The sequence below is a fragment of the Python bivittatus genome, unplaced genomic scaffold, assembly GCF_059951505.1.
Source record: "Python bivittatus isolate LINGU-HERP-01145 unplaced genomic scaffold, Pbiv_v1 ctg000850_np1212, whole genome shotgun sequence".
Taxonomy (NCBI): domain Eukaryota; kingdom Metazoa; phylum Chordata; class Lepidosauria; order Squamata; family Pythonidae; genus Python; species Python bivittatus.
In genome coordinates this window covers 21667971-21688028 of record NW_028277112.1, presented here as the reverse complement: position 1 = coordinate 21688028, position 20058 = coordinate 21667971, and the positions used below count along the sequence as shown (strand labels likewise).

At 36.4% G+C, this 20058-nt stretch overlaps 1 protein-coding gene across 2 annotated transcripts in view; it reads left to right on the top strand.

The window, feature by feature from the left end:
- Positions 1-20058, top strand: part of MCC (MCC regulator of Wnt signaling pathway) — a 210490-nt gene that overhangs the window by 46166 nt on the left and 144266 nt on the right. The window contains exon 1 of one of the 2 annotated variants that reach the window (XM_088130042.1): positions 7015-7615. The exons of the other annotated variant lie outside the window; for it this stretch is intronic. Coding sequence (XP_087986168.1) covers positions 7421-7615 — 195 coding nt within the window. The 5' untranslated portion in view covers positions 7015-7420. Of the gene's footprint in view, positions 1-7014; positions 7616-20058 lie in introns of those variants that run through there. 2 annotated transcript variants of the gene reach the window in all.

Below are 20058 nucleotides of genomic sequence, written 5' to 3'. Positions count from 1 at the left end.
GTTGGAGAAAAAAATGTTTCCAACAATTCACTGTATTACCATAGGCATCCACGTGTATCATCACATTATCATACACATTATGCAAATTATGCAATTTGTGTCAGTCATGTAATGTGTTACATTAGTTGTGCCATTTGTGCAATACATCTGTAGACACTCATGTTTAGTATTTCAGTAAAAGTTTGTGAACAGCCAGATGCCAAATATTATATTTCTGAAGTGGGAAAAATATCATTCTAGGGGGTGGTGCTTCTCTTTATTTTATCATTAATGGGAAGAAAGTCTTTATTGAGATTGTTTGATTTCAGTGTAGAAAAGGACATTGCCATTTCTAGAGCAGGGAGACAGATTATAATTATGGCTAGAGGTTTGTGTATTGGTAAAATCCTTTTTTCATCCTGTGGAAAACAAACAAAGCAAATGGTTCTAATTTCAGGAAGGGTGATTGATATTCTGCATATAGTTTATTATATACTTGTCAATATAAGGTTTTCCTTTACATTAAAATGCTAGATTTTTTTTAATGGTAGGTATTTTGTACTGTATATATTAATTTAAAGTTGCAAAAGTACCCAGGCAAGAGGGGATTAATAACATTAAAATTATATGTTCTATATACAGTAAAGAAAATTAGGAAATGAGAAATTTGCACATATTTGTGCAAAAAGGAATCCAAATTATGTTTTGTTTTAATAGTATTTCCTTAATTACTATTTATCCTGAATAGATAATAACACAGGTTCCATCTCTTGATAATCTGTCCAAAATATGGGAAATTATAAAGGCCAGGGGAAGTTGAGAAGACATCACCAGTACCGTCAAACAAAGTAGGCACCCTGTATATCTGAACTGGGTAAATTCTGACCCCCTCAACAGCTACATTCACAAGGAAATAATAATAACAATAACAATAATAATGAAAGATCCAACAAAAGGAGCAGCACCAGGTAACTACAGGCCAATTATCTGCTTACCAACAACTTTCAAATTGCTAACTGGTGTTGTAGCTGATGCAATCCAACAGCATCTAGCCGAAAACAAGCTCTTTCCACCTGAGCAGAAAAGAAACTCTCCAAACAGCAGAGGAACAAAAGATCAGGTTCTAATTGACAAGAGGATTTTGGAAAACTGCAAGAGAAGGAAGACCAACTTGAAGGTAGCTTGGATTCTTTATAAGACAACATTTGACTCCCTGCCACATGATTGGATAATCAAGTGTCTAGAAATTACAAGAGTCACTAGAAACATCAGAAGCTTTGTGCAAAGATCAATGGCACAATGGAAGACACAGTTGCTGGTCAGTGGTAATAGACTGGGAGAGGTTAATATCAAGAGTTGACTCTTTCAAGGAGACTCACTATCACCACTACTGTTTGTGATTGCATTGATTCCTCTGTCAGCAATACTGAACAAGTCAGGCCATGGCTATCAAACATCAAAAACATCTGCCAGGTTATCCCATCTCCTTTGCATGGACAATCTGAAGCTATATGGAAAAATACCATCTGAAATAGAATCACTGCTCAACACTGTCCGATTATACAGCCAAGATACTGCAGTGGAGTTTGGACTAGACAAATGTGCTGCCCTTATCATCAATGGGGAAAAATAGTGAAAACTGAAGGATTCAAGATGCCCTATGGAAAAAAACATCAAGAGTCTAGATGAAGAAGATCACTACAAATACCTGGGCATCCTTCAAGTTGACGACATCAAGCACATTGAAGTCAAGGAGAAGATTAGTAGTCAATCATGAGAATGAAGATGTTCTTAAAGTCCAAACTCAATGGAGGAAATACCATCAAGGCAATGAACAACTGGGCAATTCCAGTCATTGGATACAGAGCTGGAATAGTAGACTGGACTCAAGCAGAACTAGAAGCCCTGGATAGGAAGACCAGAAAAATACTGACAATGAATAATGCCTTTCATCCATGCAGCAATGTTGATAGACTCTACTTACCAAGGAATATAGGTGGGCATGGGATGTTCCAAGTATACCAGACAGTTGAAGAAGAAAAATGGGCATTAGAGGAATATCTGAAGGACAGTGAAGAAGATGCACTGAAGCTAGTACATCATGAAGGATTACTGAATACTGAACAGACCAAACTGGCCTACAAGAAAGACCAAATGAAGAATAAAAAAGAGACATGGCAAGGAGAAATATTACATGGCCAGTACACAAAAAAATTAGGCAATGCAGATAACAAGAAGACCTGGCAATGGCTAAGAGCAGGAAAGTTGAAGAGAGGGGCAGAGGGACTAGTTCTGGCTGCACAAGACCAAGCCTTAAGAACAAATGCATACAAAGCCAGAATCAAGAAGACAGCAACAGACAGCAAATGTAGCCTCTGCAAAAAAGCTGAAGAAAGAGTGGACCACCTAGTTAGCTGCTACAAGAAGATTGCACAGAGTGACTACAAACAACAGCATGACAAAGTAGCAATAAAGGTGCACTGGAATATCTACAAGAAATACCATTTGCCCACAAGCAAGAACTGGTGGGACCACAAAACAGACAAAGTAATAGAAAATGAAGAAGCTAAAGTGCTCTGGGACTTTAGAATTCAAACAGACAAACACGTGCCACATAACACCCCAGACTTAACAATTGTTGATAAGAAAGACAAAAAAGTCTGGACAGTGGACATTGCAATACCTGGAGACAGCAGAAGAAAAGAGAAAGAACTGGAGAAAATCCCAAAATACAAAGACCTAAAAATAGAAGTAGAACAACTGTGGCAAAAGATAGTACCAATAGTAATAGGTGCCTTGGGTGCAATCCCAAAACATCTGGAACACCACTTGAAGACCATCGGCATTGACAAAATCACCATCAGTCAATTGCAAAAGGCAGCTTTACTTGGAACAGCTTCATCCTGCAACAATATATTTAACACCATCAAACAACAACATCTGACTGGGCCAGGCCCTTGGGAAGGACTTGATAATGCCAAATCCAGTCTAAACAACTGGCTGACTGTGCGACCAAGAATAACTGTACTGGGGATTTTAGTTGAGGAGGGGGACCAGAGTTGCCTGTTTCGCTCTTTCTCTCTCTTTTTCTTATGTGCATGAACATCCTCCTCCCCATATTTCCCTCCTTTGATTTAATGATAATGGTTATAAGTATTGAAAACTTCACAATTATATCCATGTAGTCACCAGGAGTTGCACTTGTCTTCAGGCTATTTTGATCTGTTTTGTTTTAGTTATGAAGTTTACTGGGAAACTGGCCGAGTCAGAAGAAATGGAGCAGAGCGAAGAACGATGGAGTTTCCCCTTCCTTTTGTCCCTTAATAGGTCATTTCTCTGAAAAAAAGAATCTTCATAGACTTTATCCTCTTCCAGAATAGTGAAATAAGGCAAGATTTTACTCTCATTTAGGGGATGTCAGGATGAGCCTGCAGGTCCTTTCCACTTCTTATTGCCTTCTAGGTATAAGAGAACCATCTATGAAGAGAGACTCTTGAGTTCATGGAGACCTACTATACAAGTAAGGACTCAGAGACCTCAATTGTACTTGAGCTTCTGCAAACATAAGAGTTTTCTATCAGATATAATTTACTTTCTAAAGATTGGAACTAGGGTGCTCATCCTAAGTTACACTGAATCTGAGTAGAATCTTGCCACTTTCCATAATTCTTGAAGAGGATTAGTAGGATCAAACAATACATGTCTTTATATAACATGTGAAACTGATTTCTTCTGATTTAGGTAAAGTTTCCTGCAGTCAAGCCTCGTTTGTGACTTCATAGATACCTTTGTACACTTTTCCTGGCCACATTATGAAATTGGTTTGTCAGGAAGTTTTTTGTTTTGGTTTTATTTCCTATCCTCAGAGGTTTTTTGGTGGTCTCCCATCTTAACTCTAAGCAGGTTTGACTTAGTCTGCCAAGGTTGGTTACATGTTGCCACCTAGCTGAGCTCCCCTTTGATTTAGTCTTCGGCTAAATAACTACTAAAGGAAACATCTGAAAGACACGCAGCCTAGGTATCCACTGATTTATTTGAATTTGTCTTCTTCCAAGTTAAGCGATTATCTCTCGTGTTGTTTTGGAAGGCCTTCTTTTGTTTTCAAGATGCCTTCTTTTGTTTCCAAGGTGAAAAGTCAGAATCAAAGGCCTATCCTCAACAATTCAGGTTCCTGATGAGTTGAGTTAGGGTATGTTTCATTTTGTTTCATAAAGCAATCGACCACTTCGAACAAGTCCTTTTTCTGTGCTTGATTCTGTGATAAATAGGAATTGATTTAATGCTTTTGCTTAGTCGGATGGTGGCCTTATCCATGTTCCAGACTGTGAGCTATTTGCTTGTTTGGTTTTTAAGTTGATTAAGGAAAAGTTCTAAAATGGGCTTCATGTCCAAAAGTGAAATATCTAGCACCGTTACTGTGAGCATTCAGGATATTGTTTATTAATAATCACAAACAGTGATAGTGTATCTACCTTTGAAATATATAGAAAAGGTAGTCTGGCAGCCTTTCTACCTCAGATGATTGGCACTGAAAATTTCTATTAGTTACACTGTCTTGTAGGATTCACATGAAGATAAACTATGGAACAGACCCCCATATGTCGCTCCTATAAAGTGCAATAGATATAGGTGAAAACCAAATTTTTGAGAGGAAGTTATCTTGTGTTTCTGCTTCCTGTCCCTTTCAGAGTGTCATCATTTTAGAGAAATCCCTTTCCAGAATGTCATTGTGTTATAGATACGAGAATCACCTATGTTTCTAGAGTTGCTGGGGACTTCAGAAATAAGTTGGTTCATTAATGCAAATATTCACGGAGAAGGTAGAAATGTGTCTCTAGACTTATTCCGTAAAAACAAATTCACTTTGGTTTGAAAATACTTGATTGACAGCGTTACTGATAACAAGCTTTACATAGCTTGCAGCCATTTAGCTGTACAGTTGGTACTGTACACATATGGCTGTTTAGTTCAAAGTTTTTTTTAGGTGGTGAGGGAATATAAATCAAAGGAATGTAGACTGAAAACAAAAAGGGAACTATCATAGTAACACGATTTAAAAATCTAAATGCTTGAAAGATAACATTTATTTTTCACAAGGAGGCATAGGCAATAATAACTATTCAAAAAGATAGGGCTAGAGCAGTATTTATTTATTTATTTAGATTTCAAATTTAGTCACCGCCCATCTCACTCAGGAGCGACTCTGGGCAGGTCTATAGTAAAACAAGAATAAATATTAATTAAAATACAATAAAAATACAATAAAAAACATGTTCATACATAAATAATTGCTTCCAAGATACTGATGGTAAATAAAGGTTATAGGAGCATCTTCAAGGTGCCAGCCACCCCCAGGGTTCGTTGCCCCTCTTCCTGCCCCACACAAGTTGGCAGAGCTAGGTCTTCACCCCTTTCACCTCTGGGGAAGAGTATTCTATAGAGCGGGGGCAATGGTATATAAGGTGGAATAAATTATTTTGATAAAGTATGGGGGAATAAAGGTTAATGATGTGCACAAGAGTTTTATATAAGCAGGATTTCTTTAGGATTATGGTTTGATATTCATTCTCAATGTTTTATTTCTAAGACATAATGTTCTCATGTGATATCAGATGGAGAACTAATTGAATAAACTTTAAATACTGCCATATTTTCTTCTTTTTCTTCTTAGTTATATACAAAAGATACTAAGTATTTTTATAGAAACTGATACCTAAAGGCAATTTTTGGTCAACAATAGCTCTTCCAGTAGCAAAGTTAAAAACAAATTCTAGCAGATAAGAAAATGCTACTCCATATTATCAACTTGTTTTTGCTGTCTTTTTGTAGGAGATCTGTGACAGTATGCAGGAAATTAAATTCTGTAGTTTATTTGTTCAAGAAGGAAATGCATACAGCATTTTCCATCATCTTTTGCACTGTTATTACACCACAGCAAGAGTAGGGGCACACCCAGGTTTATACTTTAGGAACAGCACTGTAATATCAAGCAGGAGATGGGTGTGTGCTACTGTCTCCTTTTGAAACTAAGTGTATACAGTATGATGCTGACCTTATTTTGCAGGTGTTGGTCCTTGACAATTGCCTAAAGTTAAGCAGCTCCATTTATTACACCAGTATAAGATCTAATAATCTTTTTTTTTTTTTTTTTGGTTGTTCAAGGTTATTTCTCTGTAGTTTTAGCCTTTTGGTACTTCCTTCTTGAAAAAAAACCCCTCTGAATTTCTCTTGAAGGGTAAGGAGATTTCTATAAAAATACTGATTTGTAAAGGGACAGTCCATTAGCTCCAGCATTTCACTGTTGTGATTTTTTGTTTCGTTTCTCGGTTTCAAAGCTCATGGCAGTTTTAGAAGTATGTTTTTAATTTGCAGTTGCACTGAAAAAATGAAGGTGGTATGTATGAGTTTTTAAAAAGCATTTGCTTTTAACTTTTGTGGCATACGAAGTTATTTGGCAATGGGAAGTGTCCTTGTGAAAAAATTTGGTCAAGGCAAAGAAAGCCAACTTTTTCCTGAAAACAATAAACTTAAGTCAGACCTTTAAATGTAGAATAATTAGAAATATATCAGATCATTTTTAGGTTTGAAAACTGGGCAGTTTTTCATAGGAATTGGGGTCTTGAACAAAAGATAGTTCTTCTCATATTTTCCATTATTCCAATTTGGAACGTTCGGTTTTCTTAGTAACTTCCGTGTCATACTATCCTGCATAAAAATGATGATGTATATCTTTAAATACGCCCAAATGCCTGTAAAGTTTTTAATTTATCAGCTTTCTTCGGTGTAACAAAGAGAAGGTCAGTTGACTGGAAATAAGAGACTGGCATCAAAGTCACCTACTTGAGGTTTTTGTTTTTTGTTTTTTTTGGTTGCTTTGAACTTTGGAATTTTGGGTGCACACAATTAGCACACAAAACTCTGGAAGGATGCCTGCAGTTCCAAAGTAAGCTCTCTGGAGCATGTGTTCTGCTTCCTCCCCCCCGCCCCTCCTCCATTTGGTACCGCCTCTTCCAGGCACCCCGTAGCCAGCAGCAAGACAGCTGTATTTGATCATAAACCACTTACAACTCCAAGCTCCCTGGAAGGGGAAACTTTAGCGTGAGCAGCACGATACGTCTGCGCCCTGCTCTCTCCTCCACCTCTGGATAGGATTCAGCCAGAGCGATGAGTGGGTTTTAAGCTCCACAAACACTTCCAAGTGCATTGAACTCCTTTTCTTTCCGAGCTAGCTGAAGGAGGGAAGAATGAAGGCGCAAAACTGAATCGCAGCTGTTTTAGCAGGCAGAAGATTTTTACATCCTGCCTGCTCTCCGTCTGGCAGAGGGCTCTGCAGTGTTTTTAATGAGTATCTTGCAGCAATGAATTGTTTGTGAAACGACTGGCAGATTTCTTTTTGTCTCTTTAGAGAGACCCTGTGCATTATTAATTTCTAGGGGTCTAAATGTTCAGTGAAAATGGCTGTCTAGAGCAAAAAGTGCAAGACAGAAAAAGCTCAGATGCAAAGGGGGTATTGAATTTTCTGGAGCAAAGCTTTAAAACCTTAAAATCTATAGAAAGCAGCCAAGCCCTGGAAAGTCTAATCATGAATTCTGGAGTTGCCATGAAATATGGAAATGACTCTGCGGAACTGAGCGAGGTAAGAGGCTTTTGTGTCCTTATTTTTCATGCTTCTTGGATTTTGTTTTCAGAACACAGTAATCTCCTTTTTGGCATCCGCTCTGGAGTTAAAAATTAATGGATGTGTATGTTCGTTGTTCTGACTTGTAGGGCTACTCAAGAAATGATCTGAAATTGAGTTGTAAGGGCAAAGCGTTAAAAGGCGAATTATTGCAACTGTACAGAGATTTCCCCTCTGCGTTTAGCACCCTGCTGCGAGGAATCCCCCCCCCCCCGTTTTCCACACAGCATTCCATTCTGCAGTAGGTAAGAAGGACGGAGATCCCAGGCGAAATCAAGCCGATGGCATTTTATTTTAATTGAGAAGGGGTATAAAGCAAATATTCTGCAAGAAGTCACATGACCACCTGGCTATATAAGGCACACTTAGGTGAAGCGTAATTTTACTTCCCAAAGGTGTAAGTCCTAGGATATGATGGTGTTTTCTTGATAAGAATTGCACTGTTTATTTTAGTTGCTGCAGATGTATGTTGTGTTTCCTGTCAATTTCTGAACGCTTGATGGTATTTTATGAACAGTGCTAAAGCGATCTGTTTGTAGGAGTTAGTTCAACTATTCCCAAGTAAAGTTGCATAGATCAGGACCTGAGTCGTTGTACCTCTCCTAGTCTGCTGACTAAATGCCATGAGACATACTGTCATTACTAGAGAATACCTACTAGATACATATTTAATTTCATACCCAAGTGATCAGTTTTGGATCTATGATCTTCATTCTTTTCTATTGTGTCCACAGAAAATGTTCCACATAAGAAAAGAAGAAAAATTATGTTTTATAACACTTGCCATCAATTTTATATCCTCCATATGTATTGGGGTTGGTAGCTAAAAATTGTGGTCCTGACACATCTGAAAAGTCCCAGGTTGGGGAAGACTGATTTATAGTTAGAGATGCTGGTTATTCCGTGAAAACTCTAAAGACACAAGCCTGAAATGTAAAGACACCAGTGAAACAATCCGGCATCATGTCCAAAATTAGCAAAAAGAAGAGAAATAGGGGTGGGAAAAGGGGTGATTGACAGTTTGATATCATGCACTTTGTCGTTTCAATATTTCATTTAAAGCTTTACTTTGCAATCAGAATTAATTATAAGCTTTGAATGAAACCTGGGAGTTTCTCTGGTCGGCATTTAATCACCTGGTACTTTGCTGAGCATGATTATTGTGCTTTAGAATTCTTGGCCAACACTCTTTTCTGCTAGCTTTTGCTATTAATATAAAATGCAATATATTAGTTACTCGATTTTTTTTATCTCCATAATGTCCTAAAAGCATTTTCTATTTAACATTTTTTAAAAAGGAGATTCATGGTATGTTAAAAAAATACTACCAAAAAACTCCTGAAAGTTTAAAACCTTAATCTTGGCCTTAACGCGCATTTATTTCAGATAACATTCAAACTGATTTTAACCATACATCATGACATATGCTTTAATGTAGAAGTTACATCTCTTGCATTAGAATCCTAAATGTGTATGTCATACTGAAATTACCAGCTTGAACACAATACAATACTATAATGTTTTGGTGGTGCTAATAGTTCTTTGTGTCACTGCTTGTCAAAAAATGTTATGTTTGTAAGATGTGTCTTGTATGTTGCGTGTCATTGGTTCTGGTACAGATACTGTTTCAGCTTCAGAAATGAGCCCCAAAGCTTATTGTATATTTGTGTTTGAATTGGGATTTAAACCAATGAAGCTGATTACAGCAATAGCAAGTGCAAGTTATAAGCAGACGATCAAGTTGGTTGGTGTTTTTTAATGTTGGTCTATGACTGTAATAAAGATTGATTTGGCTTGATTTGATGGTTTTGTCAGATTTTGAACATATATCTAATGCACAAACATCCATGGTTTTGCAGTGTTATGGTTTTGATTCCACAAAGGTGCTTCACAGCACCTGGTAGTGCAAATATTACATCTGTCTCAGCACTTTAAATTAAAGCATCTTCATCCTTTGCTAGGATCACATGCCAGCTCAAAGACGGGCATATGATGACTTGAAAAAGAGTTGTGGACAGGTGCTACATTCAAGCTCCAAAACACTTTTTTGGAATAAAATCTGCATTTCAGGGCGATCCTAGTATGTACAGAAATAAACTACTTTCTGCTTTTATCTGTATTTGTTGCAACTAAAGAAATAATGTTAAACCACAGATAGAAAGAAAATAAATGTTTGGGTTCAGTGCAGAAATAGTATTTTATTTATGTTATGTTAAATAAAATAATACGCAATCCAAAACCACCCTGATCTATATTAGAGTCACACAGCATGTCATTGTTATGAATCAACTTTATGGTTTTATTTTATTTAATTTAGCATCAAATGTGCTAAACAAACAGTGATTGTTTTCTGTACTGTACAATATGTGCTGGAGATATATATGGAAGTCATAATCTATACTGCCTTGCATACTAGCTAGTCATTAAGTTCGTGGCCAATAATTAATAGCTATAATCCTGAGCCATTTGATTTTAATGTTCAGTCATCTACCAATTTTATCTTTGTATTTTTTTTCTTTTATATATTGTAGTGTCTTTTGTGTGGTTTATGAAAAGATGTGAGGAGCTTTGTCATCTGCTTTCCTCCTTGTGCCATTAAGTACTCTGTTCTCTGTTATTTTCTCCTTTCCTTTCCCTCCCCCAATGTATTTGTTCTCTTGGAGCTTTTAATTACATGTACTTGGCCATAGGGAGACAGCACTCCCATGATCATTAAAGGAAACTAAAGGAATTGGCTGTGGTTGGCACTTTGGCTAGGGTTATGCAATCTTGCTGAGTAATTTTTTTCAGTACTCCTAGTTTAAATACAAATTGCCTGGTTCACATATGAGATAAGTGTAAGCAAGAGTTTTTGGCCATTTAGTCTTGTGACCAACAGCCAGACTATACCTACTCTTGTTTCTTGCTATGGAAGATCAGAAGTGTCAATAGGTTACAATCATCAAGTATAGATCAGGACTTTCTGAATAAGTCAAATATTGATATACAAGTCCAGGAATTGCACAAAATGTACAGTGTAGAGTTAAAGCAAAAGGGTGTACAGGAAAAAAATAATGAGCCTGACTGGGTTTGTACTAATTTATTTAAAGTTTGTTTTGACTGTAAAAGATAATGTCTATCAACAGAGATAACACATTGGGGTAATGTACTGGCTTTCCCTATTGCTATGAAATATATCCAGCTATCTATCATGACAGATTTTTCTGTCAACATTGTGTCTATGAAAGATGTTTGTATCTTTTTTGTCCTGCTCAATGGATAGAAGAATTTATTTTTCTGCTTAGCTCTGTCCCTTCCTTCTCATAAGAATTCATTCTCTTCCATTTCAGTATTATTGTTCTGATTGATAAGAAGTAACAGAACCATATTCCAATATTGTCCAATTCCAGTACCATATTAGTTGCACCCAGAATTGTCATCCATTTAGAAATACAATAGTTGGCCTGATACTCCATACTGATATTCATAAAGTACTAATTTTTAATGTTACAATACTGATTTATAATATGTATTAAGAATTTATTACACTGTGTAAATTTTATTTTCAGTAATATAAATATACCCTCTTTGTTGCTTAAGTATTTCACTTAAATGTGAATGTCCACATAAATGAAATTATAATTTATTTGCTTGTTCCATTTGGTCTCCTGAGGTCTGCAAAGAATTCAGATAGTAGCTGTTGTAAAATGCTTACTTTTTATTGTTTTATATACAAAAAGTGAGGGAACAATGGCAAGCCAATGGAAATGGTATTTTGAATGTCTTTAGAATATGTGAGCTATTCTAATTTTTCCTTGCTTTTGTAATGACGAGAAATAAAAAGTAGGAACAATATGAAAAACACGCTTAAAGATTTGAGATTATTCTAGGTTGATCTTTGCTAGCAAAAGGAATAACATGAAAAGGAAGCTTCTTACTTTAAAAAAAAAAAGCACCCTATAGATCCAAGAAATGGAAAAAAAATTTTTGTCAGGTTTTGTTCTACATATACATATACTGAACGAGAGGAACCATTTCCCCCCCCTCTATCCTTTACACCAAGTTGTGGAAAGGAAGGTAGGACAACTCCCACACTTTACATAAATCCTATTATGTGCAAATCATGAAAAGCACTTTGTTGTGTTAGCCAAGAAGCAGAACAGATATTAGTCAGGAGAAGTATTATATAGATATTTTCAGTCGAGAAATGCACTTTAAGCTTGGGAAGATAAATTATGTTCCTGAAGACTTTGCAAGGCATGTTTCAGCTTGTTAAAAAGTGGCATAAAAGCAAAGCTCTATAGAGCATTAAATAGGAACAGGTTTTATAAGAATTCAAGGTGGAAATTAAAAGTCATAAGTGTATTATACTCTCCTTGTAAATTGCTGAGCTTGTTTGTCATCCTTTTAGTAGTCAATAATATGTTGGTCTTGTTTCCTTTTTTCATAAATACATGAATTAACCATAGTTCATTGCTTAAATCACCGTTTGTTGGGCTTACACAATACTGTGAACTGTTAATTATGGCTTAAAATGTCACTAGATTTATATATTATAGTAACCATGGTTTATCCATTGTTTACTGAACTGAACAGTCCATATTAGTCAGGGACATATAACTTGCTCTCTTGCATTATCATCCCAAATTTTAGATTTTATTATCAATTAATAACTGGAAATCATTCCAGTTAATTTTTGATGTTGATATTTCACATCCATTGATTAAATATTTGATTCTTATACAGTAAATTAAGTAGGGGACTGAATGTTTTATTACTAATTCTAAGGATCTTTCAGTCTAGCTTTTGATGTTGTTCTTTGCATGTGTGGTATGAACTAAGTTTTATATATTCTCATATTATCTGGATACTAACATAACATTTTTTTCCACAGAAATTTCATTCTTCTGTATTAACTTTGTATGACCCATCTATAATAGTTTAATCTTTTCATGTCAAATTATCTCCAGTCTTGAAAATGGATCACACATAAATGAGAACAACTCTTTTGATAAAACCTATGACAAAGTATGATTATAGTAATACAAGCTGGCTACAAATTTTAACATTTGATTTCTATCCAAAACTTAAGCACTGGAGTGATTTTTGGAAGATCATGCAAATATTTAGGCATTTCCTCCTTTTTTAAAAAAAAATATATCAGAAATAGAGTTACACAAGTAAGGAATGTTTGCTAAGTTTCCTCCTCATATGAGTTTCCAAAATCTAAATGACAAGAATTAAGTTCATTTTTCAGCATCAAATTATTTCTGTTGGCCAGAAAACCAGTGCAAAATACTGGATCTGGCATGACGGGCTCCAAATAACACACAGGACAAGAGAAATCCAATCCAACTCGTCTGTTACTGCAGCATTAAAGGAGGATGCATCCAAGTGTCTCTACACAGGGAGCGTGCCCAGTGCTTGTCACATTAACATCTTTATGCAATATTCAAACAGGGAGGAAGAATTTGATTCATCAAAATTTGATGCAAGTTGCACATGCATGTAACACCTTGCCTATCCCATAATATACAAGAGGGGGGTGCAATTATAATATAATTATAATAACATAGGAGGTGTGGTTTTAGGGTGCTTTTGTCATAAGGTCACAATAGTTCCCCAGTCTTTACCACAGAACTGGTCTTGTCTGGTTCTGACGGTTAGTCCTGGGCCATCATTTCTGGTGTAAAGAATTTATATTCAGGTTTTGTTTTTTGTTTTTTTTAATAATATTTGTATTAGAGTTTTACATAGGTAAAAGTTAATACAGAATTAGAAAAGATACACAAAAAAGAAGAGAGCAAGAGAAAAAGGAAAAAAAGAAAAAGACATAAAAAAGTGATTCCCCCCCTCCAAACAAGTATAAGCATTGATACCTTCTCTAATATTACAGAAAAAAACCCTCTTCTTCCCATTTCTCATCACTAAACAATAACCAAAATTAGAGAAAGATTCATCAATTAGTCTTAATCAGCAAAAGCATTAAGAGTACCAGTAGTAATAACTTATATGTTTTAAGCTTAGACAAATCTATTTTGCATTTTGACTTATAATTTTCTCTAATAAGTAAGGCATAAAAGATTTATCCCCCTAGGTATAAAGGATATCAATAAGATCCAAATTGTACAGAAGTGTAGCATTGGTTTAAAATTAATAGAGCCATATTTAATTTGGGGTACTCCAGATGTTAATACCTACTTTGGGGTGGTATAAATCCCAGGCTTGGTGGGAAAAAATAAATTATTCACGTAATTATTTCATAATATATGTAGGGAAGAAAATTATGAAGATATGTCTCATTCATTGATTCTTTTATTTTATGCGGGTACTCAATGGATAAAGTACAGTTTTTATTCATATTGTTGTACAACTCAAAACTCATGCTTTTCTTAAATAAACATTGTGTTACAACCATGTGTTCCTTTTAAAATTGGCATCATTAGGGTGGCCCAATTAAATCAAGCATTTCTGATTTTTAAATAAATATGTAGAAGCAGAGGAAACATATACTCCAATAAAATTTCATGAAGGCATAAAGAATTTCAGTCTTGTATGTCATTGAATTAAAACACTATAAATAGATTACTGAGCTGCCTGGTGCATGCCAGCACAGATAATACTCTGTTCCAAAAACTCCTAATAAAAAAAGTGGTAAAGATTATGCAACTTTATCGATTACTTAAGTTCTTTGGCTTTTTAAGTTGTAGCTGATTCTAAGTGGTGAACGTGCCACCTCTGAAAGAAAGGTGAAAACAGTATAAAAAGTCAGCACTAACAATCTGTGTCTTGATATCTTGCAAAAATACTCTTCCAATAAAACATCAGCTGCTGAGTGGCCATCTACGGTCCAATCCTGGAAAAGCTGGGTCTTAATAATTTTCCTGAACTCCATAAGTGTGGAGGCTTCTTTATTACACAGGGTGGAGGGTAAGAAATGCTGATCCATATTTCAGGTTACCTGATGATAGCAGCCTCTTACCTGTTTGCTATTAAGGTATGCCCATTTCAGTCTCAAAAGATCCGCAATCTTAGATGGAAATCCAAGGATGCCCCTTGTAATCAGTTATCTACCATATTTAACCAGTAGGAAGAAAGGCTTTTTCATTGTCAAATAATTACCTATGAATTATTGTGGTAGCAGGGAGGACTGGAGGTGTGGATGACAGCAGACATGGCTGTCGAAGAGCATTGATGCCTTCCAAGATTAGCTTGAATATTAGTTGCTGCTTTGGAGAAGTGTTTGCCTTTCACAATGCCTAAATGGGGCTTTTCCTTCCTTCCTTCCTTTTTTCCCTTCCTTCCACCTTTCTTCTATCCAGTTAGCTTTAAACCACCCCCTCCTTTTTTTTCTTTCTTCTTTTTTGCTGTTTCCGTTGCAAGGAAGGAGAGATTGGTGTTTGTTATTTTCGCAGAATTAATTTTAATCAGTAGTTATTAATTCAGTTAATTCAGATACATTTTTTTGTCATAGCCATATCGTATTTTGAACGCACACACACACACAAACATGCTTTTCACATGTTTTGGGGCACACATTTATTGAGTGGGGAAGTCTGAAAACTGGTTTCACCTAGAGTTGGGAACCCTTGATGGATAAGGTGGGGAAAAAGGGCATTGTACAATATTTTTTAATATCTATTCTTTCTTGGGGTTGGTTGTCTTAAATTCATAGTTGTCTTCTTTTGAAGTAAATATGCTGTGTATTAAGATGCTAATAGTTATATACCTTTTAGGATAATCCACACAAGGTAGATTCATAAGCAGAGAGCCAGTTTGGTGTAGAGGTTAAAAGGCACTGGGCTGGATATTTGGAGAGTGTGAGTTCTAATCCTGCCTTAGACAGAAGCCAGCTAGGTGAAATGAAATGAAAAAGCTCTTCCAAAAAAATGTTGCTGAGAAAACTGCCAGGAGTAAAGACTGACTCAAAGGCACATACAAACATACAATCATAAAAGTGGGCACCCTCCCACCATAGTCCCATATAAGCCCTTCCCCCAAATCTGCTGGGAGAAGGACTTTCAGGACATCTGGTACAGATTTAGGAGCCATGGTGAATTGGGGAGAGAGGCAAGGGACATCCATGGTATAAGCAGAAGCTAATTTATGAACCATACGTTTGTAGTAGCCAGAATTAATTATATTTAAGTAGCCTTGACAAATTAGAGGGGAGAAAGTTGATTAGTACTGGTCAGTACTCATATATGAGCCACCTTCTATCTTGTTTGTATGACTGGTATTTTATAAGACAATTAAACAACAGTTTTGTATAATATTGGTTCCAGATTTGTACCTTAAGATTATAGGATTTGTTTGTTTGTTTAGTGATTGTAATGAAAGCATTTGTTGTTGTATGTCTTTATTGCAGTGAAAGTTATTTTAAATTTGGTTGCTTCTGGAGTTATTTGTGGGCATTGTTTTGTATGTGTCTTCCATGGTATCAGTAGTACTAATGAAATAGGTCATAAATCTGGAGGAGGCAGTCTGTTTCCAAAATATCTTAGTGTAATAATAGTCTACAGTGTACAGTGAATTAAAAACACCAATATGGAATTTTTACTCTGGTATGGTCTCATCTAGTGGTATTCATAAGGCACTGTTTGAAATTGTGGTGCTAAATGAAACCTGAAGTGGCATGGTAAATGCTGTTAGCTCAATGATATTAAATACTTGCTTTGGATACCATCCACCCTGGCTGGTTATAGTTGTGCAGAACCGCCAACTGCATATCTATTCAGGAATATCTGGTGTGCTATTATTCTCATGCATGTTGTTAATATTTTTAGTAAGTAAGAAGGCAGTGGTATGCTCAAATGACAACATTCTCTGAATGCAGATTTGTCTTAACAGTAATTTACAGTTTATTTTATTTTAAGATAACAACCCTTCCAGATTTGGGAGTTCCAGTAATGCCTACATTATAGCATATTAAAATAAAACAAAGCTGAGGAAAAGTTGGAAGTTGTTGGAGAGATCAGAACAAAGAATAATGACATTCAGAAGAGTTCAGTAGGTGTTTTGATTTTCTGCCTCATGCACTTTTGTTTTTAAAAGAGTCTTCAATATGGATGTATAGATTAGAGTAGCTCCAATTCTTTTGGCATTTAGAAAGGCCATTAGGACCTGGATGTTCCAGAATTCTTAGGATACTGAACTGCATCGGACTTCCCCAATGCAGTTTGTGATTTACCTGTACTAGAGAATATTTCCTTACATGATAGCATTAATGAAGATTAACCATTTTTAATTATTAAATATTGTATTGCTTTAACTCTTGTTACAGCTTGAATATATATAGCAGATAGGGTCAGTTGCAACTGAAGTGGTTTATAAGTCTGAGTAAAAATGAACAAAACCATATTCCTTCTATATGCATGTTTTTTCTCTTCTCTTCTCTTCTCTTCTCTTCTCTTCTCTTCTCTTCTCTTCTCTTCTCTTCTCTTCTCTTCTCTCCTCTCCTCTCCTCTCCTCTCCTCTCCTCTCCTCTCCTCTCCTCTCCTCTCCTCTCCTCTCCTCTCCTCTCCTCTCCTCTCCTCTCCTCTCCTCCCTCCCCTTCCCCTTCCCCTTCCCCTTCCCCTTCCCTTCCCTTCCCCTTCCCCTTTTCTTTCTTTCTTTCTTTCTTTCTTTCTTTCTTTCTTTCTTTCTTTCTTTCTTTCTATGAACGCTGCTGATTGAGTATATTTGTTTAAGAGCTAAGAAAACTCATATAATTAATGTCATAAAAATATACTAATCACCTTTCATGGGTGAGCTTTTTCTTAATTCTAGGAAATTATTCTGTATTTCTGTATTATTGGAAGGTTTCAGTGTAAATCTATTTTTCTCTGAATGATATGAAAAGCTGCTGATTCTAATTAGTATGGTAAACTTGCTGCATTTAGAATGTCATATGGTAATATTCTTAGGTTAATAAGTCTTCAGTTTTCATCACTGGTTTCAACTCTTTTTAGCTTTGTACTATTAGTACCCTGTACAGATAGCATAACAGGGCCATTATTCATTTTGAATATACAATATATTGAGGTTGCATTTGAGGAAATCATAACACAAGTATTTGGGAAATTATTAATATCCATTTCAGAATACATGAAAACTGATTTTGCTGTTGATTTGAATTAAGTTGGTTCTCATGGGATTTTTGGAGTTTGTTTTTGCAAAAGAGAGCTGATAGTGGTAATCTTTCAAAGCAGTTAATGCAATGAATGTGATGTTAATACTTTCCTATACTGCAAGAAATGTTATTAGGCGACGTAACTTCCTGTTGGCTTCCCACAACCAAAGTCAGTGGGGAAGCCAGCAGAAAGTTGCAAGTCCCAGGCTCGCAGGCAGGTAACTGGCTGCTGCCAGGTGGAGGAGAGAGCGGGTATACATAGGGGAGGTCAGCAAGGTTGCATGAGAGGCACGGGTTGGGGAGGGTGCATGAGGGAGGGTTGGAAGGGTGTGTGAGGGTATGGGTTGGGGAGGGTGCCCGGGAGTGCGCAAGTAGCCGACACGGCGCAAGTGCAGAAGGACTGGGGGAGGGTGTGTGGATGGGGGAGACTTAACCCAGTGACTTGCGAACTTCCCTGCCGGCTTCCCCATTGACTTTTTGGTGAAGTTGGCAGGGAAGGTTGCAAATGACGCGTGATTGTGAGGTGCTGCAACCAATCATAATTGCTAACTGGTTGCCAAGCACCCAGATTGACTGCAGGGAGTGCTGGATGGCTGGAACACCAAGGACCACCCATAACCACCATTCATTCACTGTCATAACTTCGAACAGTCGCTGAATGAACGCTTGTAGGTCGAGGACAGCCGGTAACTATAACTAAGTATGAATATATTTATACTTATAACACTTGCTCAAGAAAATGTGTTTGCAGTGATGTTTTATAAGAATTCTACATACCCCCATTGGGCTCTAACTTGCAGAGGATCCAGTTCAGAAACGCATCTTGATTTTACAGGCCCCCATTCAGTGGACTTTGGACAGGTCAGACAAAATTTTGTTGCAACATGCCTCCCAAATAAAGGACAGAGTTTTACTGATATAATTAGATAACCGAGCTAATTATATAAATTATATCAGTTATATAAATTCAGATTTTATGGATTTTCTGGTTTAACGGATAACCTTTTGCCCAGCTGGTCTGTAAAATTGAGATTTAATCAGTATTTTTCAACATTTCTACTTATATATAATTAATTTATGGTATTCTCTTCAACTTAGAAATATATGATGATAGCAGCAAAAAATATTTATTTGTTTTCTAATTCCAGAAACCAGCTTCCATCCAGCCCCTTTAAATCTATGATTCCTGTAGTCTGAAGATCACATGACTTGTCATACATTTCTATGGTGAAATTTGAAAAGTCATTGTAGATTCTATATTATCACTAGCGTATGTTCTTGAAAATAAAGATTTGTTGGGAAAAGATTGCAGTTGGAAAACCAGTCTTTCTGATGCTGGAAAAAGTAATTTCATATGTATATATACATAGGCTGAAGTACATTTTTTGCAGTTTTTTCGTGTAATTTTTGTTGCAGATGGCAAGAAAGTTAAAGTTAGTGTGTCTTCCTTTTCCCCCATTTGTCCTCCTTTCTGATTCCCCATGTCCTCTTTTGCCTGTTCAGATATCTGGTAACCCTACTTCCAGGGTCATCAGACAGCTTCAGCTTACCTGCTCTGCCTATTATGTACTTCAGCATCATGTATATAAGGTGAATATAATCTGTCCCCCACATTCCTCCATTTCTTTTCCCCCTCTTCAAGTGGGCAATATAGTTGAGGGGGACCAGAACAATAATAGGCAGATCATCCTGGGCATTATTTGGGATTGTTTTACACAATTGACGGCAGGAATGAAAAGCAGTACAACAAGCTCCACAGCAAGGCTCCACGGTTCATTCATGCAGTTTGTAAAAACTGTATTGTAACGTTTATATAGTACTGGGATCCTAAACGATTGCACCTTGTTTCCTTAATTTGCTACTATCTTTGTTCTGGTACAGCTATTGAAACAATATCAAATTTTATTTGTAATTCAGGGGAAAGATTATATGGGTATGTATGAGTGAGGAGTGTTCAGGACTGGGAAGAAATGAGTTTAAAGGTTTTGAAATTTTCATCTGTCAGTTATTTATCTATATGACTCTCTTTTGAAGAATTTCAGTATTCAGTAAAGTCAGAATTGTAACCCAGTGATGGGCCTATAAAGTGTTTTAATAATCCTTTTGTCCAGGCATTGCAAGGTTTTTAAACTATAAACATACTACCTACGAACAATAGTCTAGTTTCCATATCTGTTAAGAAAGGTGTTTGGTCGTCTTCTTCCATCTCTACTATAGGATAATGCTGAGAAAAGAGCAGATGCTTTCACATATTCTTTACAAATCCTTGGGGGTTCCACTTCACATTTTGTTCTGCTTCTCACTTTCTTTC